Here is a 24,836-nt window from a genome sequence, read left to right as displayed (position 1 = left end):
AACAAGGAAAAATGTTCGACCATGCTTCCAGCAAGATGTCCTAGTGAGTGATAGTGCATGCAGCGTTTGTAGCACAAACAACCTGCATTTGTTTGTGAACCACTTTAACAGACCATCACAGCTTCCACTAAAACACGCCTTAATCAGTTGATATAAAGGTGTGGGGGCTTTTCCATTTGTGTTTGAAACGGCCAAGACTGAATCCCACAATATTGTTACATGGACATACTTTACAATGACCCCTTCTCTACCTATATATATATATATATATACAGTATATATATACATATGCTAACTGGTATTTCTGACAGTTTGGGGGTGCTTGGTTAACCTCAATTCAATTTCACACAAAAAATAAAATCTGGTTCCTCCCAGATTGGCTGTGGCTGGTACCCTGGGAGGCTGCGCTACAGCAGCCCCAGAAGGCCTGGCTATCTAGGCCGAGCCCGGCGTCCTCGTCCCTGGACTGAACAACCTCACTGGAGGACACCTGATGCCGCAACGTGCCACCTGTTTGCAGGGAAAAGCTCCCCCCTCATTCTTTCTGCTTGACCTTAATTCAATATTCTTGAATTAACACTGAACAAAATAACTGTTGAATAGATGGAGTTATGAAAGACTGAGCGACAAGGACACAAAGAGAGGGAGAGAGAAAGAGAGCGAGAGGGGAGTGAGGGGGACATCAGAGACTCTGGGTCTCAGTACCATCTGTTCCAGGAAATGGAACAACAAAGACAGGGTAGCGTGTCAGAAACACATGACAATTTAATGTCAAACACGTACGTGAGGGCCTAAAAAGAATAAATGGAAGATTTCAAACAAGTTGACTGTAAGAGAGCATGACTGAACTGTAATTTGACCTGGATTTGGGTCATATTTCTTTTATACTTTATGTTCCTGTTTTTGTCTCTCCTGTCGAGTCATGTTATGGGATTATGTTATGGAAGCTTATAATTAATGTCATTTTGTGGAAGTGTGTCTGTGCATGATTTAAATTGGGACATGGGATTTACTCTGGGTCGGTTTTAACCCAGGTTAAATCAACTCCACATTTGTACCAATATATTCTTTTCTGTTTGTATTAGATTAGTTAAATCAAATGCCAATATAAAGAACAGCGGCACTGAACAAGACGGATATTTGCATATTTGACTTAAGAGAACATCATTCCTATTGTATTAAAGGGGCAGTGTGTAGAATATAATGGCAATATTAAAGTCTGTTTCTTGGCCGAAATGGAATAAAATATTCAGAAATATGTTTTATGAACATATATATTTGTGTTTTATCACAAGAATATAATAATTGTTATCTTAGAATAATCCGTTTTATCTACACAGGAAGAGGGTCCTCTTCCATGGAGCCAGCCATGTGTCACCACCGTGTCTCTGTCGGACAGACAGCTCTCGATGCTAAAACACTACCGCAATGGGAATCACCATTATAGTCTACAGCTGACTTGTCACCAATGACCTTTAGTTTTAAGCACTAAATAACTTACGAAAATAGGAATATAAGATCTATCAAAGAATCATTTGAATCTTGGCTACTCGAAGCTGTTTTAGAAATACAATCTGCAACATCACCGCTAGAAGCCACTACATCCTACACACTACACCTTTGATGATATTAAAAGTCTAGTCTGTAGTTTCTGTTGCTAGGGTTCTCAAAATCCTCCTAATAATAAAAGAGGTAGTTTGATGATGTACCGGACAAGCGTGTATCTGTTGGGAGTTGTTGTCTTCTCCACCATTGCAGGTGAAAATCGATCCAAAGTGACAGTGGCAAAAGTGAAGGTGATGGGCGAGGTTATGAGTTAGTTGTATTCACCTTATGTTACATCAATTTATGTAATGGGATTCAATTCTAATGAAATGGCCAGAAGTACCATTACCTATCATAAAGTTATCTTGCTCACTTACAATTAGATGAGTTCAATACCATCATCAAACATGTGTGTGTCTCTGTCCATGCAGCATAGCATGCAATGGATTAATTATAGTAACGCAATGACTGCTTCTGGACCCCATGAGATACTACAGTGGCTGTTGAGGTGAGGGAGTAAGTTACTAAGACTCAAACCCAAATGATCCAAGGGTCTTAGTCATTCATCATCACCACCATCATCATCATCATCAGCACCATATGACATTTCATCTGAAAGTGATCAAAGTGAAAGGGGACAGAGCCTTCTCTGTTAGGGCTGCCTCTCTGTGTGGAGTTCAGGGGTTTCAGTGTCAGCTCTGTGTTTAATCACACTTTTAAACTATCACCTTTACAGAAAAGCTTTGATCGTGTGATCTCCCAAACATTGTGCTACTTGCATTTACATTCCTTGTTTTTACGTTTTATTGTGTTTTATATTTATTTGCATTCTGTTTAATCATTCAGTCTTTGTAATTATCTATCTATTAAGTTTATCTATATTTTACACAATTTACATAAATGTTATTGTTGCTGGTTTCCTGTCTTGATATAAAGCACTGTTACGTGCTATACAAATTAAATCATTATTATCATGTCAATTTCAAATACAAACACACACACACACACACACACAGACACACACACAGACACACACACACACACACACACACACACACACACACACACACACACACACACAGACACACACACACAAACCAGACAGCACAAGCCCATAGCCATTACGTCACTGTGCATTCATGCCAACGCAGGAATGTGTGGGTGTTCTCTCCGCGGCCTAATAGTTCCTGTCCACACTATCAAACTAAGAGCAATAATGCACACATCAGCACATACAGTGGCCACTAATCCCCAGGATAAACAGAGCTGTGCCCTGTATTATATTCCTCACTCCATCCTTGCAGTGTTGATCGACCCCGCAGATAAGATGCTATCTCACACACTGCATGTTTCCTGTGTCCCTCATGCCTCCATCTGCGGCCGTGACAAATTGACACGTGGGCGTGTGTGTGTGTGTGTGTGTGTGTGTGTGTGTGTGTGTGTGTGTGTGTGTGTGTGGACACATTGACACCTTTAGGTCATGTTTTACTTTGACTGATCTTTCATTATATTCTCAGATGTCACAGATGGACAATGCCATTTAGCCTTCCTGACATCTTCATACACCTAAACAGCTTATAGTCTGACATCAAATGTGTTACTTTGATCAATATCTGAATATTAATACTGAATAAATTCTATCAGGCCAATAAAAGACAAAACAAAAGTGAACACAATATATCAAGATGCATCCACTTTATACAGTTTTATTTGCTTCTGGACCGTAGCTGTCTCTGACCCAATCAAAAAATAAATAAAGCGGGACAGCTTCCAAGGAGAGACGAACCACTTGTTCGTTCTATAAATACCGTCCCTGCTGCAGCCCGGCGGGGGAGAGCCGGTGTGCTGCGACTGCTCTGCTAGCCCTAGCGGTCTGGGTCTGAGCTGCGCACTGCCCTTCATTTGCATGGTAAACATGGCCTCACCTCATTATCTCGGCGAGCTCAGCGAGGGAGTGAGTGGCTATTCATGCCCAAACTCACTGCAGTCTCATTACTTAGCTGCAGTTTGCCAAGCAGCATCTAGAGATTCGCCTGCTAATTGGTTTGTGTTCTGAGAAGGATTGAGAAGGAGGAACAAACGGCAGGGGAAGGATAATTAAGTAGTGCAGGAATAAGAATAATAATGAATAATAACAGAACAATGAGACAAATTGGATCAGGAGAGGCTGTGTACCAGATAGACAGATAGATAGATAGATAGATAGATAGATAGATAGATAGATAGATAGATAGATAGATAGATAGATAGATAGATAGATAGATAGATAGATAGAGAGATAGATAGATAGATATAGATATATAGATAGATAGGTATATAGATAGATGATGGATAGATATAGATATATAGATAGGTATATAGATAGATGATGGATTGATAGATAGATAGATAGATAGATAGATAGATAGATAGGTATATAGATAGATAGATAGATAGATAGATATAGATATATAGATAGATAGATAGATAGGTATATAGATAGATGATGGATAGATAGATAGATAGATAGATAGATAGATAGATAGATAGATAGATAGATAGATAGATAGATAGATAGGTATATAGTTAGATGATGGATAGATAGATAGATAGATAGATAGATAGATAGATAGATAGATAGATAGATAGATAGATAGATAGATAGATAGATAGATAGATATGTATATATATAGATGATGGATAGATAGATAGATAGATAGATGATGGATAGATAGATAGATGGATAGATAGATAGATATAGATAGATATAGATGATGGATAGATAGATAGATAGATAGATGATGGATAGATAGATAGATAGATAGATAGATAGATATAGATAGATAGATAGATAGATAGATAGATAGATAGATATATTGATTGATTGATCGATCTAGATGTGTGTAAGGGCGACGATAGTCTCCTTACCCTCAAAAACCCTGAAAGTAAGGAGAAGAAAGGAGAGCAAGAAAGGAGAGTGTGAAAGAGAAAGTGAGAGAAAGAGAGGCGAGAGAGAGAGAGGCGAGAGAGAGAGAGAGAGAGAGAGAGAGAGAGAGAGAGAGAGAGAGAGAGAGAGAGAGAGACTTCTGGAGGTCCTTGCGTGACAAATGAATCCCTGGGTGTGACATCCTTGGAGCCACCCCCTCCGGCCAGCCGACAGCCTGGCAGTGGAAGGTCAGTCTGCTGCATGACTCTTGATCTCTGTCGATGCTAAATCAATTAGCCAGTTGATCTCATTCTGCGATCTGATCAAGGGCCATGTCGATCTGCATGAACCCAGAGCATCACGCCAGACCCACGGAGCCACAGGAATCTCACCACAGACCTCTCTGCTGGTCTAGTCTCCGCCCAGCCCCACCATACCTGTGTTGAGCAGGTCTGAGAGCACAAGCCGCCCTGGGCTATTATAACAACAGGGGTCGCAGCACCCACAGACTCCCTGACCGGGTCTAATGAGGCAGGGCCAGGCTCAGTGGGGCCCCGGCCGGGGCCCCTGGGAGCCATTTCAACATAACGATGATCAGAGCGGTGCCGCTGTGTGTTGGCTCCATGCTGGTGCCATTATGAATCAGCGTTATCCTGTGTTCACTACTTCACTTCCTCTCTTTTTTCCATTTTAATATCGATGTTTTTGTCCTTCTTCTCTCTCGATCGCTCTCTCTTATTGTGTCTATGCCAGCATACTTACTCTCTTGCCCTCCGGTCCTTCCTTTCTTCCATTTCTGTCTCTGTCTGTCTCCAGAACTGTCCCGGATTTAATCTCGCTGTCACGCTGGACAGGAAACGCTATCGGGGTTTGGTGCCAGGAGACGAGCGGCACCCGGCGTCTTTCAGGAACGGATTGTTCCGTTGGGAGCTAAAGCAGAATTTATAAATAAATATTAATTATATATGACGTTTATTTTATACATAATTATATACGTTATAGGGAACAGTAATGCTGTGATACACAATACATGTATTTACAAGTAGCTGTTTAATAATAAATTATTCTTAAAACATTTGTTTAAAAACTGAATTGGTGATTTACTGCTGCTATGATAACAACATATTATTCTTCTTCTTATTCTTCTTCTTCTTATTATTATTGATTTACAGTTATTTTAATACTTATTATAATACATCCATGTGGATGTATTATATCGTTTGCATGTCTTGTCTGATTGGACAGAGAGTGCAGGGAGAGCGTTCCTATTGGCTCTCTGCGGATTCAAGGTGGGTCATATTGTCAAAACAATGAAGCTAGCATGGTAGCTAGCAGGGGAACTGCGGAAGGTTGCCAGATAAGAAACACATTTCTTACCAAAGACAGTACCATATCCTTTATTTCATGCGTTTTACGTTGAACGGGTTCAAATGGCTTTCAAGACTTACACATATTCTTTTAATTTATCCTAAAAATACGTTTTCATAACACGCAGTGCTGTCAACCTTGACATGCTAACGTTACACACAGTTGCATAAGTAGCCTTGTTCCTTGGTAGAAGTTCACTGTATTGACAACCACCTAACATCCACGAGGATGGCTTCTCTCAGAGCATTGTCGTCCACTAGGCTTGGCACTTTCTTCTACACGAAAGCACCAAGCTCGACCAAAGTTTCAGCATCATGCAGTGTGTGGTGCAGAAGAAATCTGCATGGGTCGCTCAGAAGACATAACAGCATGTCTGCATGGGTTATTGACCAATACGGTACGAATGAGGTCCTAAGGGTTAGCGATGAAGTCATGATGCCCACCATAAACCTAGCCAGTGAAGTGCTGATTAAAGTTGAAGCTGTCAGCCTCAACCCCCTTGACATCTCGATGAGAGGTAAGTGATATGTACACCCTTCCACACTTAATGAGGAACTTTAACATGTTCCTCATTAAGTTCCTCATTGCACAATGAGGAACTTATGGGGCATGGGCATAGTCAGGCTATATCCTTAAATCACATTTACATGTTCATTATTACGTGTGGACTGTTTATTGATACCTGTATACATGTAGATACCTATAGATAGGTTCAGTATAGTAGTTTACAGTATAGTATAGTATAGTATAGTATATCAGTATAGTAGTTTAATCAAGTGTCTTGATTTCAGGTGGTTATGGAGCTACACTGTTGAAGTTGAGACGTGACCCCATGTCTGTGACACAGAATGACACTGAGTTCCCATTGATCCTGGGCCGTGACGTTTCTGGTGTAGTGGTGGAATGCGGCTCCCAGGTCACACATTTTGCTCCAGGTGATGAGGTAAAAGTCAAAAGCTTAATTATAGGATAAACCAGGGTTGCCAACTCTCACACATCTGTGACACACGCTTTCACCCTCAGCCTCACTCTCTCACGCAGCCCAAACAAATCTCACGCTAAAATACTTACTACTTAATACTTAATACTGAAAGCAGCAGAAATTAACAAGCCAACGTATTATAAAACCAAGCAAACAACTTTGACTCTAGAAGATATCTGAGTATTCGAATAACTAGTGTAAATAATAATAATAATAATAATAATAATAACTAATAATAGTTATTCAATTAATTTGGAGTATCCCTGGAGCTGTCTCGTGATTTATTCCCCGATTGGTGAGCGATACTTATCTCCGTGCTGATTGGACAGCTGTTCAAGTTCACAGCCGGGAGCCAAGAAGGTGTTCAGGCAAGCTTTAGATATTGGAAGCAACACGTCTTTCACTTTCATTGCTGAACGAAAATGTGTGCCCTTTATAGGGTAATGTTTGTCTAATATTGTAACATTTTCAGTATTTCTCTGGGTGGAAGTAGTCTGCGTGGGCGTGGTCAGCCTATATCCTTAAATCTCAGACCCAAGCTCCCGCCACATGCATACTATTTAAAACCCAGATGGTGAAATTTGTTTAAATATGTGCACGTGATTAAGTGTGCGTGTGCGAACGTCTGATTATGCCCGTGGTGTCAATATCGCACTCCAGACACGTACTAAAAGTTGGCAGCCCTGGGCTATACTCATTTCTTTATTAATATCAGCCTGAACATTAATTATATTTCTTTATATGAAAGCTATTTCTATTAGCTATATCTATTTTTTTTGGAAACGTATTGTGTATTCAACATGCTTAAGATGGATACTAAAAGCTAGTTGGTTGGTTAAGCACTAGCAAGTAGGGCTGCACAATGAGTGGCCTATCAATCCTAATCAAACTTTTTATTTGATTAGGCAATTAGCTCTGCAATTAGCTGGTCATGAATTCATTTAGCCCTAAAGCACAATTATAAAAACCTAAATATATCTGAATTTGTACATTACAATAAAATCAATTTCAAACCATTGCAACTCAGAAATTGCTTGATTATTAATATTGTTTTAGATAAACATTAAGCGGCAATAAAAAAAAATTACTTGATTATCTCAATTATCATTGTCATAATTGTGCAGCTCCAATAGCGTGTAGGTATAAGCCTGTTGAACCCTGGTGTGTTCCAGGTGTGGGCGTCTGTGCCCCCATGGAAGCAGGGCAGTCTGGCCCAGTACCTGACCCTCACTGAGTACGAGGTAAACGTTACACCATCTTCACACTCCACCGCCACCTCATGGTCTGAGGTGTTTGAATTCACGTTGGCGTCTTATCGAGCCAATGATGCAGCTGTTGACTATTCAGTACTGAGCCAACCTAAGGTTGATTAGACACGACACTTTATAAAGGGCGTCTCCTACATTTAGTGAGGATTCAAACCAAATGGAGATAACAAGTTGTGTTGCTAACGGCCTCATGGACATTGGAATCGTGCAGAAGTAAAGTCTGGAAGGAGCACGTCTGGTTATGTAATCTGTGAAGACAGTAATTGGGATTAAGTCCATCTGCTTGTTTGAGCAACAGAGGCAGCAATTAGGCAGACGGCATAAGCTTTTACTTTTTATGTTTTGGGTTTGCAGGGTGCTTTGTTTATTTGGCAGCCCTCAGCTTGCTGTCATCAAATTAACTGAATGAGAGCGTCTAAACAATGCTAAAACAATGAACTGTGTGTGCTTGTGTTTGTGTGGTTGCCAGGTCTCCCACAAACCAAAATCGCTGAGTCACACAGAAGCCTCCTCCGTCCCTTACGTCGCCACAACAGCTCTGTCTGCCCTGGTCAATGCCGCCGGCCTGTGCAGGGACAACTGCTCTGATAAAAGGCAGGTGTTATCGGGTCACGCCGTTGCCACACAACCTCACAGCTTCCTTTCATCTGTCCACATGACTTGTGCGCCATCCCATTCTCTATTGTCTCGTGGATTACGCCTCGCCACAGCCATCTCCCACAGTAACGCACTAATGATACAATTACTGTGCTGAAGTGTTGATTGGAAAATATTAGCAACACTATTATTTGTAATTACATTTATTGCTGGTTTCTTTTGCTGGTGTGTTTTTCTCTCTCGCTGGTGGATGAATTGCTAAATGTCTTGTTTTCCTTGTGTGCTGATGGTCTCTCTCTCTCATGTCTCTCGTGTCTCTCTTGTGTGTGTCTCTCTCTTGTGTGTGTCTCTCTCTCTCGCTCTCTCTCTCTCTCTCTCTCTCTCTCTCTCTCTCTCTCTCTCTCTCTCTCGTGTCTCTCTCTCTCCCTCTCTCTCTCTCTCTCTCTCTCTCCCGTTTCTCTCCCCCCCCCCCCCCCCCAAAAGGGTTCTGATCACCGGAGGATCTGGGGGCGTTGGGACCTTCTCCATCCAGGTGACCCTCACTCTACCTGGACACTATCTCCTCCCGCTCCACCACCGCCGCACTACCTCACACTGCCTGTGTGTGTGTGTGGTGCTTTCTGATCCTTGTTAGCTCCTCAAGGCCTGGGGGGCCCATGTGACGGTGACCTGCGCTGGGAACGCAGAGGGGCTGGTGAGAGGCCTGGGCGCGGACGAGGTGGTGGATTACACCGCAGGGGACGTGGCCGCTCAGCTGGAGTCCACAGAGAAGTACGTTGACCCCCCCCCCCCAAAAAAAACAAGATTCAACAGCTTTATTGGTCACTTTCAAATGACGATGGGATGTCAATGCTTAGGGGATTGTGCAACACACCCAAAAGGAAATAGTAGCCACTGTTCCTATACCTATTCCCCACAGGTCTGGGATATCTGTAATACCAGTTCATAGCTAATGCATGTAGTCATAGTCTGTTTGAAATCGTCTTCTGTGCAAAAGGAAAAAAAATCCCGTGATGCAGTCTTCAAGGCCAGAAGAAGACCCCTTTTCAAATGTCAGACAGTGGCTGAGCACATGAAGGAGAATCACGCTCCCTCCGCCCCCCGCCCCACCGCCCGGCCTCCAGCTCCCCGGTGCACATCAAACACTGCATGAACACAGCCTCACGCTCAACCCCCATTCACTTGCTAGTTTCCATGGAGACTGGTGCCAAAGGCACTGGAGTAAACGCTGCTTGACCCTCCCCATCAGCCCCAACACTGCGCTCCTCTCTGCGCCTCTCCTCTTTCAGCAGTGTTTTGGCCCCCCCACCTCCCCCTTCTCCCCCCCCCCCCCCCCCCAGGTACGACGTGGTCCTTGACAACGTGGGGGGCGTGGACACGGAGCGGTGGGCCCTGGGCCTGCTGAGGCCCTGGTCGGGAGCCAAGTACGTCACGCTGGTCAGCCCCCTCCTGCGCAGCACGGACGCGGCGGGCCTGGTGGACGGCCTGGCGCGCTCCGGCTGCAGCCTGCACGGCAAGGCCCTGCAGGTAAACGGACACTGATCCTCCGAGCCCTGGGACACATCACCCGAGAAGGCACCGGGCCGCGCTGTGTGACGCGGGCGCTCACAGACAATGTGGGCATATTCGCAGTTTGGCAAAGAATCAGTATCTCATCAGGTGTCTTTGTTGTGGTAACACTGCATATGAAAATCGTAGTCAATGTTTTAGTTTCGGAATAAAAAAACGCTGAATAAGGCGTTTGTGTTGATATATATATATATATATATATATATATATATATATATATATATTTATTATTCCACCCACTGTATTGCGAGGCTGAGCCAACAACCGACAATCGTGTTGCTATCAGAGATGGGTGGGGTCCCACAGAGATGAGCTCATCACTTGTCTGTGACCAGTCCTGTGTCATCTGAGCCAGTCCGCTAGGAGCGGTTGATTTGATCAACACCGAGCACAGGACTTGGTATAACTTGTAATAATGTTATTTTTTTTTTTTATATCTCCATATTTGAATGGAATGCTACATCAGATCAGCGGCCAACACCTGCTCAAGGTGTGGGACGTGCAAGAACGTGTGGATGAGAGCATCAGAGGAGATGATTGCATCAGATGAGACCTGCTTGGGGTTCGGTGTGTGTGTGTGTGTGTGTGTGTGTGTGTGTGTGTGTGTGTGTGTGTGTGTGTGTGTGTGTGTGTGTGTGTGTGTGTGTGTGTGTGTGTGTGTGTGTGTGTGTGTGTGTGTCTCTCATAGTCCCATGCATAGGTAATGGAGGTGTAGTAAGTTTCCGCTGCAGTGTCAGTGGACGGCAAAGGAAAAGTTTGTGTACCGGTGGTTCAAAATAGTTTTCCGACTGAGTAATGCAGACGGCAAATCTGGCAGCGTTAGCTGTGTGTGAGTGTGGGTTTCTGGGCTGTGTGGGTTGTGTGTTTGTAGGAAATGCCTTTTTGTTGCTGAACCAGCAGTGTTTGGCATTTGGGCAGTTTGTAGAAAGTGTATCACCCCACGTCCTCACCCACCTCATTGCCCCAATCACATCCATTTGAAGGGGAGAGCTCAGCGTGACGACGTGTTGGTCACCGAGTGCGGACGCCCATTGTCCTCGGTTGGTCTGGCGTGGCCCGAGACCCACCCTTGGGGCTGGGGCAGTAAGACCCCACCATGTTTCACCGTACCTAAGCACAGCTAAACAGAGCCCCCTGGTGGCCAGTAAGGAGATTTCAGTTTTCAACCTTAAATGACTAATGGGCTTGAGAATCAATATTTATTCCCTTGCAGGAGGAGACCGGAGATGAAGAGTTAGATAAGTTGGGGAAAACATGATGCAGGCTATTTAGGATGGCTACAGGAGGTTGATTTGAATGGATTCTTGGACACACACAACTCGCATTGATTCAAATCTACTTGGGTTGGGTGGAAGCTGAAGTCTACTTTTTCCTATGAGAGGGAGAAGGGGTGGCTCCACACTGTGTAACGGGACTGGGCAGATTAGGGAGCAACTGGTTCATCTGTTAACCGAGCAGCTGCCCATTTAGGGAGAAGAGTCCTGATGGAGGAGGAGGAGGAGGAGGAGGTCTAGCATGTGTTATCATCGGAAACACCCGGGGCGGCACAGCGGAGGCCTTAAAGGGGACACATTGTACCACCGGGTGGGAGCGTGATTAGCCGCTACAAGCCGTTTTGAACATGTGCCACTTATGGCATCACAGGTGGGCGTGTCCACCTAGATGTATGACGGATAGATGAGCAACGTTTCCTACAGTCCACTGGGTCGGCTGGTGGACTGATCCCAGCGGACTGCGGAGAAAAACGTTGCTTATCTATCCGTCACACATGTAGGTGGACACGCCCACCTGTGATGTCAGAAGCGGCACATTTTCAAAACGGCTTGTAGCGGCTAATCACACTCCCACCCGGTGGTACAATGTGTCCCCTTTAGTGGAGTTGGCTGGACCATCGGGTGCCGGTGTCAGGTGTCTTAAAAGGGCAGCTCCCCTTAGGGGTTGGTGGTCACCTGTTGTTGTGGTGGTCACCTGTTGTTGTTGTTGTTGTTGTTGTTGTTGTGGTGCATCCTGTTGTTTTGACCTTCCTGCCACAGGAAGTGAAAGTCATGAGGGAATCGATGTCACAGTGTCCCAGTTCATGTGATCTCCAGAAGTGATCGTGTTTGGGACTGCCGAGGGGGAACTGGCCAGTCACTGGAAATGGTTCCACCTCTGCTCACATGAATGCATGAAAAGGTCATTCAACGGAAAACACAGTTATTAAATAACAAAAACAAATGGCTAAACCAAGAAACTGGACTGTGCTGAGATGGGGGTGGAAACTGGTCTTCATAAACCAGCTGCCCCCTGCTGAAGCAATTAAAACAATGACCCCAACCAGTAAACAAATAAAGTAAACAAGCAAACACAATGGGACAAAGGGGTAAACTTAAAAGATAACAAAACCTGTGAGAGCAAAGCCAAACACAGACACAGTGGTTTCTCTGGATAGCTTAATCCGATCGGCGCTCGTACTATGAACCAAGGGACCGACCAACTCAATTAATCTCTCCAGGCATTTTTAATTAGGCCTTGGAGGAAAGAGCTTTTGACTTGTGTGAGTAATCGCATCTCAACCTCATAACTCTGGCCCGCTGCTGTGACTGACCCACTGTATATATATATCTTTTTTTGGGCGTCCCCTCTCACAGGCTAAATGATGGCCTCTCCTCTGTAGACCCAGGTGGGAGCCTGTGTCGTGCAGCAATGTGTCGCCAGGCCAATGCTGTCCGCTCTTGGTTTTTGTTCAGAGCTGTAGCTGAACGGAGCCCTTTGAGTTGACGTGTGATCAAGGGAGGAGCTGGAGACTCGGCCCCTCTCATGCCAGTGTGCTTTCCAGCGCTGCTCCCCTTTCAACAAGTTGTGTTAAGGAAGCGTTGCTTGACTCGTTCACTTTGACCTTGCTCTAAATCCAAACTGATTGACGAACCACAAAGCCGCTTTTATGCAAAAGTGTCGGGCCTGGAGTTGGAGATAAATCCTCTCTGAAACGAAATGTGAACCCCAAGATAACTCAATTGTTGTTTTTGCCATTCATTAAAGTCGTCGTTTAGTACTGGTGATTTTGTACGACACGTCTATTTGCGAATACCCTTTATATATTCTCATTCTGCACACATGATGCAACTGCTTATATTTCATTTGTCATGTGTCACGACCTCCTGTCCAGCCGGTTCTCTGTGATCACATCCCCCTCCCTCCCTCTGCTCCTCCTGTCTGCTGCAGAACCTGCTGTCCCGCGGCGTCTTCTACCGCTGGGGCTTCTATGCGCCGGACGGACCCGCCCTGGATGAAGTCAGCGCGCTGGTGGACGCTGGGAAGGTATCTCTCCATCTCTGTCTCTGTCTCCCCGTCTCCCTCTCTCTCTGTCTCTCTGTCTCTGTCTCCCTCTGTCTCTGTCTCTCCATCTCTGTCTCTGTCTCCCCGTCTGCCTCTCTGTCTCCCTCTCTCTGTCTCCCTCTCTCTGTCTCCCTCTGTCTCTGTCTCTCCCTCTCTCTGTCTCTCTCTCTGTCTCTGTCTCTCCCTCTGTCTCTGTCTCTCTCTCTCCCTCTCTCTGTCTCTCCCTCTGTCTCTCTCTCTCCCTCTCTCTGTCTCTCCCTCTGTCTCTGTCTCTCTGTCTCTGTCTCTCCCTCTGTCTCCCTCTCCGTCTCTTTCTCTCCCTCTGTCTGTCTCTTTCTCTGTCTCTCCCTCTGTCTCTCCCTCTCCCTCTCCCTCTGTCTCTCCCTCCCTCTGTCTCTCCCTCTGTCTCTGTCTCTGTCTCTCCCTCTGTCTGTCTCTGTCTCTGTCTCTCCCTCTGTCTGTCTCTTTCTCTGTCTCTCCCTCTCCTTCTCACAAAAAAAGCGTGTGTTTTTGGTCCATGGAGGTTCTTCTCTGCGGCCTCCAGCTGAGCGGCCACGCCCCCTTGCCGTGTAATCCACCACCTGGTCCGCTCCCACCAGGCCTCGCACCAGCCCCTCTGCGTGTCCAGAGGGGGTCACCGTCACATGGACACCCCGGTCCTTCAGGGGCTAACGCAGGCCACAGCGGGGTGGGGGGGGGGGGGGGGGGGGGCCTGGTGGGAGGCCCGTACCACCACATGGCACGGGCGGATGCCATGCGTGCTGCTCCACATGCGAACCAAAGCTGAGCACCACATCGCTGTGTGTGCGTGTGTGTGTGTTGTGGTGCGTGTGCGTGCGTGTGTGTGTGTTGTGGTGCGTGTGTGATGAGTCAGGCGATCGGTAGACGGTGAACAGGCTTTCAGAGACAATGCTGTGCTGCCGGTTCTCAGGGGCTTTTATGCTCTGGCTTACCGCAAGCGGCCCGCCTGGGGCAGGGCGGGGGGCGGGGGGCGCTGTTTTTTGTTGTTGATGGCGGGAAGCTAACTCACACACACACATGCACACACAGTCACTCAGGGTTTTATCCGCCCTGTGTTTTCGGTCAGATGGTGTGGATGGCATCCAGTGTGAGCGGTACATGCATTGTTAACGTGGAGGGCTGGGCAGGTGGTGGATGCTCTCATAGGATTTGTCCGGCCTCATCACATCTGAGGCTGAAAATGTCAGTCACTCACTGACTCACTCACTCACTGACTCACTCACTCACTCACTCACTGACTGACTGATTGTGGAGTAGTTTGCAGGCATGTGTCTCAGAGGGTAGATTGTGATGCCTTCACCAGCAGAGTGTGTCCAGGGTTCAATAGTTTCCCCGTACGTGTTCTCTGTTCGCTGCATTGTTAGCAGCGAAGTCAGTCGGTTTTAGCAGCAGCACATCCCAGGTTCAAGGCGAACCAATGTTTTTTTTTCATAAAGTACGATCAAATTGGTGCAGGAGCTAGAGCTGTTGTCAAGCGGTATCAAAACGCTCTCTCTGCCAGCGTAGCTGAATCCAGAGGGGATCTGCTGTCAGGAAGAGTTTGCAGGCAGGGCATGTACCTCAGAGGGAAAATAATGAGGCCTGCCCAAGCAGGGAGACCACCCAGCCTGGAGGGGGGCTGGAGAGTCATCATGAATAATTCCTTGGAGGCTCGGAGGCTGTGGCTGAACCAGGAGACCCCGGGGCCACAGCCTCCCGCTCAGCGTGTTGGGGTTGGTCCGTGTCTCCTGGTCGAGTTCCATTTGCATTTCTTGAGTCAGCCTCTACAGTTGTAGTAGGTTTCATAAAAAGCGTGCGAGCGCTTTAGGCTGTGTGAGTCAAACGTGGCGGAATAATAATAATAAAACTAACGATTACAATAGGTTGCAAAAGTATAGCAAAAGCAATCATAGGTGGAATGTACAGGTACTTTCCTCGCCACACCTTACAAAGAACATAACTGACAGTCCGTCTATCTCTCACACACGCGCACACCTCACAAGGTCTGTGTAAAGAACACACTGACAGCAGCAGAAAATGTGTCTTACACCAATGAGTGTGTGAATGTGACCAAATTAACGTAATAACTATTAAGTTAGGTGGTTGTGCACCGGGCACTTCGCTATATCTCACTAACACTTTTTTTCAAAACCAGCCCAAACTGTATGTACCTGCCCAATGCTAACTGTTCCAGCCTAAAGTGATGAAAAGTAGCCCAGTTGGGAGGGGAACAGCCCAATCTTGCAACACTGGTTAATGTTTTTGGGGAAAACTGATCCAAAATTTGATCAGGATGATCAGCGTATTCTGGAGTTTCTAACCGTATAGATTTGCATAGCTGTTTGGATTAGCGATAGTTGTAACACATTGGGTTGGAGAGTTTGAAGTTTAAAATATCCTACCAGGTAGAGAACAAGCCAAAACATATCATTGTGGGCTAAATTGGCAATGGCTGGGGCAGAATGGTTCTCTGCTTACTAAGAGCAACCAACCTGTCCATCAGGAATCCTGAAGTAATACCTTTGGCTAATTAAATCATAGGTGGAATATAAAGGTACTTCTTTGGAAGCTACTGTCAACCGTCCCTTGGAACCATTTCCTTGCCAACCTTAAAAATAACATAACTGACAGTTTTGGAATAGCCTCAGCTTAGATCTGGTGATAGGCTTTCATGACTGTAAGTCAAATGGCTGAGGAGTTATGAGTCTTTTTTAGTCTAAGTTTTCAATTAATTGCTGTAGCACCCCCTATGGTCCTATATGGATGAACCATATGGATTTAGCCAGGTTAACCTTGACCTATGCTTCTTTAAGTACACCAAGTTTGTGTGATGATTGACTCAAGTTAACCCTGCCTTTAGTCACCTAACATTGAGCGTAGGATTTTCAGTTAATTTTTATAGTGCTCCCTATAGCCCGATATAGATACAATGATGATGATGATTGCTTTAAGTTAACCTTGCTTTTTGGCATTAAGTTAATTTTGGTTTCAGCGCCACCTTTAGGCCGATTTAGATACAATTTGGACAGTTTCATCTTGCCCCATGTGCCTTGGACTATCCCAAGTTTGATGATGATTGGGTTAAGTTAACCCTGTTAACTTAAGTTAAGTTAAAATTGGACGATTTTTAGCCTCTGGTGGCCTTGTTGTTTTGGCAATCAACTTCATTTCACTTGAGCAGTTGAAACTTTGGTCCCCAACAGCCACTAAGTCGGTCCCACTCAAATCAAACATTGCGTCTATGAACTGTGGCGACTTTAGTGACAGGTCAAGCCCATTTTGATGCCACGCCCTATTTGAAAATATGTTGACTTTGTCTTGTTCAGAATTTGATTCTGAACAACTTTTGTATCATAGGAGTCCAATTTGATGTTGATATGAGCATTTAAGTCTTTTCGCGGTTTAAGCCACACCCCTTTTAGAAGTCAATGGCTCATGGGTGCTTTAAAATTTATTGTACAGACTAATCTTTAAGTCAGATTGAAGACATTGGTCCATAGATGATATGGGCTAAATGATTTTTGTCAAAGTCAAAAAACCTGGGATCCTTAGGCAATTTAATGTTTTTAACTAAATTCAAGATGGCCGCAAATCTGGTCGCCGGAAGTCATAGGTTCTTGAGGCATGTTTTTTCAGCATGAGGATATGAATGTGTGAAAAAAGTTTCATGACTGTAAGTTAAAGCGGTTACGAGATATGCTTGTTCAAAGTTTGTATTTTTGGACTGTTGCTTTAGCGCCACCTTTGGGCCAATCAGTGTAATATTTGCTGTCTGTTAATCTTGAGTCAGCCTCTACAGTTGTAGTAAGTTTCATATAGGCTGTGTAAGTCAAACGTGGCGGAACAATAATAATAAAACTAACGATTACAATAGGCTGCCTTCGCACTTCGTGCCTGGCGCCCTAATAATAATAACGGGAGTTCCGGATCACCGTCGGCGGTGTGTCGGTCTGCCGTGTGTCTTCTCCGCGTTGTGACGGGTCACTTCCTCCCGCCCACAGCTGCTGCCGGTGGTGCAGGCGTGCTTCCCCTTCAGCCAGGTCCCCCAGGCCTTCCAGAGGGTGGAGCAGGGCCACGCCCGCGGCAAGACGGTCATCAGCGTGGGGGGCCAGCGGGACCCCCTGCCCGAGCAGGAGGACGGCTGGCCCGCCGAGGAGGGCGACGGCCACCACGCCCGCGCTCAGACGGCCCACTCGTAGCGGGCAGAGGAGGGGCCATGTTGCTGTGGAAGCGTGAGGCTGCACCGGACCGGCAGGATAACATGTACTTTATCAACTCCCACAGGGGATTTAAGGCAAGACATTATATATATATATATATATAAATTTTTTTCCTCTAGAAGGGGAGAAATAAGGCCGCCTTTGGCAACAGGGAATTGTGTGTGTGTGTGTGTGTGTGTGTGTGTGTGTGTGTGTGTGTGTGAGAGTTTCAATCTCAGCTTTTTAGCAGAGATAGTCTGGAGAGGTTGAACTGATTTTAAACACTGCAGTCCACACAGACACTGCATGAGTGGAGGGGAAAGCTTCTTCTGCAGTCCCTCTGATTTCCCAAGGTGGTCAACCTAAAAGGCTTGTGCTGTACACTGGAGTTTGGAAAGCAAAGGGGTTTCATTCGTCCACATGACCAGCTGTTGGTTCTGTAATAAATAAAGTGACCGTTTTCAAGAAAAGGCAGTTGTTTTTATTTAAAGTCTTCAAAATGCATGCTTCAGGGATGTAAGGCACTCTGATTAAGTTAAATACTGTATGTATTGAAAAAAGGTCCAAAGGAAACTATTATATTGTTTATCAAGGAATCTTAACAGATTATTCGTGAAAAAATATATAGAACCATATAACGGATGCTCAATGATAAAAGCAGACATACTGAAAATATATTTCAAGTACTAATGCAAGAGTCCATAGTCTCATTCTTTGGTCCTGTTTCATTGCTTGCGTCGTAGTTGCAAAACCACATTTCCCATAATCCCCCTTGCTTTATATAGTCCAGCAGCTGCAGGCGGTCGTACTCCTGCTGTGGCCCCTGGTCTCACAGCACTGACTGGGGCCCCTCGTGCTGAGGGCGGAGCGGCACACAGGACGTCCGCGGTCAACCTCATAGCTCACAAGTCTTTCATAGAATCTCCACATCCCACTGTTGGGTCGGCTTATTCGGGTCGAAGGTGCTGAGAATCACTTGGTTTTTGTCGTAGTTGTGCCCCCCTGTAACACATGAAAAGAGTTAAATGACCACACATGCATTCATATCCTTATGTTCTGTTCATGACGATGCTACATGTTTCACTGTGAGACGGGGGTGTGCTCATTTAGACACACCAGTGAGAACACGGGTTGAAATGCTATTAGTGGCTTCAACAAATATTCCCCAGCAAGTTACAGTAGTAAAAACGGGGTTGATAATGTTCCTAGAATTGAGTCTGCAGGCGTCTCATTACAAACATGGTATTGATCTTCATTCACAACAAACATTCGATTTAGTTCAAACTTTTACTCCTGTGACATTGAATGTGTGTTTTTCTTCTCTGAGTCAGGTTGGCCACCAGGGGTCACTAATGGACAGGGAAGTGGAACTCAGGCCCTGGTGGAGCCCAGGCAGGGTTTGAGCCCTGCGGTAAATCTATTTTGATGCATAATGCTTATTTAATAAACGTTAACTGTCTGTACTTTGGTGACAGCATGGTGTTGTGACGCATTGCTGCCTTGGAGGCCCCCATTTAATGTAGACACTTATTATTATACTTATTATACTTACAGAGATATATTGTTTCACCTTCTTCTGACAAATGTACTTATTTTAAATTGCTTTGGATAAAAGAGTCTGCTAAATATCCTCAATGTTAATGTAAAGGTCCATCCCGACTCACAGGTAACCTCATTCAAACCACTGCCTCTGAAAGACACTGCCTCTCCAGAGAGCCAGGCTGCAGGCAGCAGGCAGCCCTTTGTCGCAGGGTTAGTTATAATTATTGGTCTGCTACAAAGCACAAAAATGACGCTCAAATATTCAAACCTTCATAACTTCTTAATGACACCAAACTGTCAAACAGGTCCATGCAAATGTACAATATGGAAATGGACTCCCTCACCACCTCAGCGGACAAACAAATACAAATATACTGTTTTTGTACTAGGAGAACTAAATCCCACTCCTTCTATAGCGCCTCCCGCAAACCCCTCAGAGGCCTTTGGAGGAACCTGCCTGCTCCTTCATGTACCAGGGCAGTTCACTCAACTAGTGCAGATAGACCGTGGGCCGCTTCACTGAGCGGTCATAGCACTGGGGTTTATCATCGGTTCAACGTGTGTGATCTTCACCAGGGTGTGTTATCATCAGGGCTTAGATCCCCAACCCCTCGACCCCCCCCCCCCCAAGTCCAGCTCGTTGTGTTCGCTGTGTACCGTCTACTAGTACCGGTGGTCCTGGGAACAGCTCATGTGTGCCGTAGACACACAAGTCAGAAGACAGGTTGAAATGCTTACTGTGTATCTAGTGGCAAATAATTCCATATTAAGTTACAATAGAAGACAGGGTTGATAATGGTCTTGACACACATGGAACTGACCTTCATTCAGAAGTTTGGTTTAGATACAACTCTCCTAACATGATGAGTGCTGCTCGTGCGTACCAGGCAGTGTTGTGCAGGTTCACACTTCACATGAACTAGTTCAAAGTTCAGTTCATACAAAAGAAAATGAATCAATTCACGTTTTCAGTTTTGAACTAGTTCATGTTCAGTTCATTAACAGTTTTTTTCAAAACCAAAGAACAACAGTGGGAGTGAGTATTCTGTGCTTATCTTTTAAATGAATCCTCCCCATCACTACAATCTCAGATTGTTGTGGATATTATTTGAACACCTGTTTCATTCATCACAACTAAGGCAGCAACTCTATTTAATAAACATGTCATCTGGACCCAAGCATCAATTCAGAATGTCACAAAATCTGAACTAGTTCAAGTTCAAGTTCTTTAGTTAAAAACACGTTACGTTCAGTTCAAAGTTCATAGAAAAATGAACTTTGAATGAAGTTCTTTTGAACTAGTTCATGCACAACTCTGGTACCGGGGTACGCGCCACTTCATGTGTGAAAACCACGGGACCAAACCACGTTCCCAGCGTGCCGGCGCAGGCCTCTGGCTGCGTGAGGCGCGGGCCTCTGGCTGCGTGAGGCGCGGGCCTCTGGCTGCGTGAGGCGCGGGCCTCTGGCTGCGTGAGGCGCGGGCCTCTGGCTGCGTGAGGCGCGGGCCTCTGGCTGCGTGAGGCGCGGGCCTCTGGCTGCGTGCGGCGGCCTCACCTTTGACGTCCAGCAGCAGGCCCGCGGGCCCCATGAGGTGGATCTGGCCGTGGGGGCCGATGCTCCAGAGGTGCTGCAGGCCCTCGGGCTCCGGGGACAGGCCCAGGCGGCTCCCCGCCATCAGCATGGAGCCGCTGGGACTCAGACAGCACTCCTCCAGGAGCTGCTCACACACACACACACACACACACAGGGAGAGAGAGAGAAAAGGGGGACAGGAGGGCGAGGGAGGAGAGAGAGGAGGACATTGAAGAGAGAGAGAGAGGGAGATGGCGGGAAAAGATATGCGTTATAGGGCGTTTGAAGGTTAGCGAGAGAGAGAGAGAGAGCGCAAGGGGGAGGAGAGAGAGTGAGGCTGAGAGATTGAGTTCCCTGTTTAGAATAACTACAAAGGCGATGGCTAGAGGTGTGGTGGGTATATCTTCCTTTGCTCTGTTTTCTACGACAACGCAGACCTGTTGAAGTGTCCTGTGTGACGGCATATTGTGGAAGGCTTGTTCAGTGTTGTTGTCTTGTGGCTGGAGGGGGGGGTGCATTGTGATGCTACCTCAGAGGAGCCGCCACTCACATCTTCCCAGAGCAGCTGCCGGCATTGTATAATTCCACGTCCCGTTACCATGGACACAAGGGGGCAGTATAGCGTCTTTCCGACCCAAAGTGCACCTTAACCCATGAGCAGTTCAGGAAAGGGGCGCGGCCTAATGTTCTACATTCACGTGGAACCTGTTCCGCGCTCGGCCAATCGGATTGATGACAAGAACTGCTGCGGAGAAGGGGCGAGGAATGCACCTCATCACACGTGTGTCCAGTGGCGGACTCACAACGTCATTCATGGGTGGGCCGAGGAATATCTGGACGGGCCGAGGTTTTTATAACGCTTAGACAAACACGGGTACAATCCACCGTCAGCGCCGAGCGGCACCGCGACGCCGCGTAAAGTCGTCACTGGACGGCACCAATGAGAACCAAGAGGAGTTTCTGAATATTATTCATTTTTAGCAGCTGCTGTAAATATTTTAAACTCAACATTTATTCAAGAAAATACATATACTGTATGAGAAAAGACAATTAAACATTAAAAAGATATTATTCTTTTTTTCTTTTCTTCCATGAATCTGATTGGGTGGGGCCCCTGTCAATCTGGATGGGCCTGTAGCGCCCCCCCATAGCTCCGCCCCTGTACGAGAGGCTCATGAGCTATTCGCAGTCATCACGGTACATATATATATAAGGTACATATATATATATAAGGTACATATATATATCAACGCCGTATCCCTTCTCTCACTTCTTGTGAGCTGCGTTCCCCCAGACGACCGTCCCCGGGGCGACGAGAACCAACATGAAGACAACGACAACAACAACAACACGGACGGGGAGAATAACTAGTAACTAGGGCGTGTTTGGGAGGGAGGGCCGGGACAGAGCGGCGCGCGGGGGGTGGGGGGGGGGGTACCTTGCAGCGGAGGCGTCCGTCCTGGTAGAGCCAGACCTGCTCGGCCCCGCCCGTCTCCTCCCCCTCCTGGATCCTCATCATCTTCAGGTCCTCCAGCTCCCCGCTCACCCCCATCAGCAGCCCCGAGCCGCGGCTCCTCAGGCGCACGTACACCTGCTTCTGCTCACACACACACACACACGCACACACACACGCACACGCACACACAGGCACACACAGGCACACACACACACAGGCACACACACACACACACACACAAACACGCACACATACAGGCGCACACGCAGAAACACACACACACACACACACACACACACACCGCACATGCAGAAACACACACACACACACACACACACACACACATTTGTGTACATTCCAAGGGTTGATTTACAGTACAAATGCCAGAATCCCTTCATAAAGAAACGATGCAGCTAATCCAACACAGGTGTCTGTCAAATCACTTATGGGCCTGCTACTTTTACCAGGGCACGGGGAGTAGACTCAACTGGTGAAGGTAAGTCGGCCACCAGTCATTTACAATAGCATAGAGATAATCAAATACATAACACAAAATACATTTAATGGCTATTGCTCCAAAAAAAAAACAGCTGGAAGCTGAATGATATTAAAATAGTGTGGTAGATGTTAATCACTGATGGTGACCTATTTGAGGTGAATCATTTAAATGTGTCACCCTTTGGAGCAGTGGTCATCTCTGATGTGGAAGGGAAGACATTTGTTTGCCTCAGCCCCCAGCAGAAGGAGGTTCACTCTCACAGCAGTGAGTCACTAGCCTGGCTCTTGCCAGACCAAGCTCAATAGACCTCTGAAGAATAAGTCCTGCCTCCGTCCTTCATTTGACCGAGTCCTTCCCTCGGTCAATGTGAAATAACATGAGCTTTATGAATGATCGTACATAACAAACTCTCTAGGTGGAGAAGTAAAAGCTGCGTCACGTTTTGAACTACACACTTTTTCCATCTAGTTTCCACTGGCTTTTTGGATTTTCGGTGCCGTTAAAAATAGCATTTATAATCGTTTACTACTTTAACGGCACCGACAATCCAAAAAGCCAGTCGAAACTAGATGGAAAAAGTGTTTAGTTCAAAACGTGACGCAGCTTTTACTTCTTCGCCACCTACAGAGTTTGTTATGTACGATCATTCATAAACCCAAACATGTTATTTCACATGTTATTTCCCATAGACATTTGACCGAGGGAACCGGAGCCTTGGAGGCGGGACATCACAGGTTCAGAGGTCTATCGTAGATTGAGCGTTGGTCTGGGGGAAGCTGCTGTCATTTTCTTCAGCACAAGAGGCGTGATGAACGGGCAGAGTTCAACTGACTCTGTACGCAATTGGCTGCTTGCCGTCGCTTCCCTGTCGTCATTGTGTTAAACCAGCCAATAGCGCGCCAGGGGGAAAAGCCAGCTTGGTGATTGGCTCCCGAAAAAACATGTCAAAACTAGAAAGAAATGTATTGCTCTTCTTCAGACCCTTCTGCAAAGCAAACTTAAATCGGCGGCAGAATGGGCGGGGCTACCGTCTAGTGAATCCCACAAACAACTCTCTTCAATGGTAGTGTTTGGTACTCTAACAGGAAACGCTATTTCTTTTGCGTGCTTCAAATGCAACTCCTACGGCAGTTTTGCTGGTCGATAAAAAACGTTCAACATTTATTTATCTTTTTTACTTTTTGCTCAACAAATTGCAGTGACTCAGCAGGCAAAGGGTCATGTTGCGTGGACACCACGACCTTCACCCTTTGAATCACTACGGCTGAATTAGGCCTGGGCAATAAAACAATAAATTATCGTATCGTGATAGACTTTTAATCAATATCAATATAAAATATGTTCAAACTATATCGATAAGAGACTGGACCACCGAATCTAGCAGCTGGGTTTGTCACACAAACACAGCTCCATACTTATTTACAATATTTGAGTGTTTTGTCGTAGTGTTGTGTCGACATTGGAGTATTGATCAATGAAGAACAGTGGAAGGTCGTATTAAGTGTTAAACAGAAGTGTTTAAATCCAGCATGGTAGTTCCTAGTCTTTTTAGGTCATTACAATGATCAATAGTTATCGATATCGATCAATATGATCAAGTTATATTGTGATATGTCTTTCAGCCATATCGCCCAGGCCTAGGCTGAATGAACCTTAGCGCCCACGACTTAATCCAAGAAGGACAGCACTTGACATCAAAACCTTCCTCTCCTAACCACGTCCTCAGTACCTGTTTAACAGCTCAGAGTAAGGGATGCAAACAAGTCGCCAGGGGTTTCAATACAGACAGACAGAGAGAGAGAGAGAGAGAGAGAGAGAGAGAGAGAGAGAGAGAGAGAGAGAGAGAGAGAGAGAGAGAGACAGACAGAGAGAGAGAGAGACAGAGAGAGAGAGAGAGAGAGAGAGAGACAGACAGAGAGAGAGAGAGAGAGAGAGAGACAGACAGAGAGAGAGAGAGAGACAGAGAGAGAGAGAGAGAGAGAGAGAGAGAGAGGGGGAAAGCTTACCTGGACTAGC

General features: G+C 45.9%; 2 protein-coding genes across 3 annotated transcripts in view; one reads left to right on the top strand and one right to left on the bottom strand.

Moving 5' to 3' along the window:
• The first annotated feature begins 5,764 nt into the window (after positions 1-5,764).
• Positions 5,765-18,174, top strand: LOC311363872 (reticulon-4-interacting protein 1 homolog, mitochondrial-like). Its single transcript, XM_084483857.1, has 9 exons — positions 5,765-6,335; positions 6,610-6,761; positions 7,973-8,041; positions 8,538-8,662; positions 9,149-9,197; positions 9,300-9,436; positions 10,006-10,192; positions 13,439-13,534; positions 17,554-18,174. The coding sequence occupies exons 1-9, from the start codon at positions 6,047-6,049 to the stop codon at positions 17,749-17,751; spliced, it is 1,302 nt and encodes a 433-aa protein (XP_084339983.1). The 5' UTR covers positions 5,765-6,046; the 3' UTR covers positions 17,752-18,174.
• A 28-nt stretch (positions 18,175-18,202) lies between these two features.
• LOC311363870 (uncharacterized protein) overlaps positions 18,203-24,836 on the bottom strand; it is a 33,326-nt gene continuing 26,692 nt past the window's right edge. Inside the window, exons 20-23 of one of the 2 annotated variants that reach the window (XM_084483855.1) lie at positions 24,827-24,836; positions 22,304-22,462; positions 20,848-21,010; positions 18,203-18,753 (exon numbers count right to left, since the gene is read on the bottom strand). The exon at positions 24,827-24,836 is cut by the window's right edge and continues 114 nt beyond it. In XM_084483855.1, coding sequence (XP_084339981.1) covers positions 18,665-18,753; positions 20,848-21,010; positions 22,304-22,462; positions 24,827-24,836 — 421 coding nt within the window. In that variant the 3' untranslated portion in view covers positions 18,203-18,664. The remainder of the gene's footprint in view (positions 18,754-20,847; positions 21,011-22,303; positions 22,463-24,826) is intronic. The other variant, XM_084483856.1, reaches the window with a different exon arrangement.

Source organism: Micromesistius poutassou (genome assembly GCF_964030765.1).
Source record: "Micromesistius poutassou genome assembly, chromosome: 19".
Lineage (NCBI taxonomy): Eukaryota > Metazoa > Chordata > Actinopteri > Gadiformes > Gadidae > Micromesistius > Micromesistius poutassou.
The sequence above is the reverse complement of the archived record's forward strand: the minus strand, read 5'-3'. Positions and strand labels throughout refer to the sequence as shown.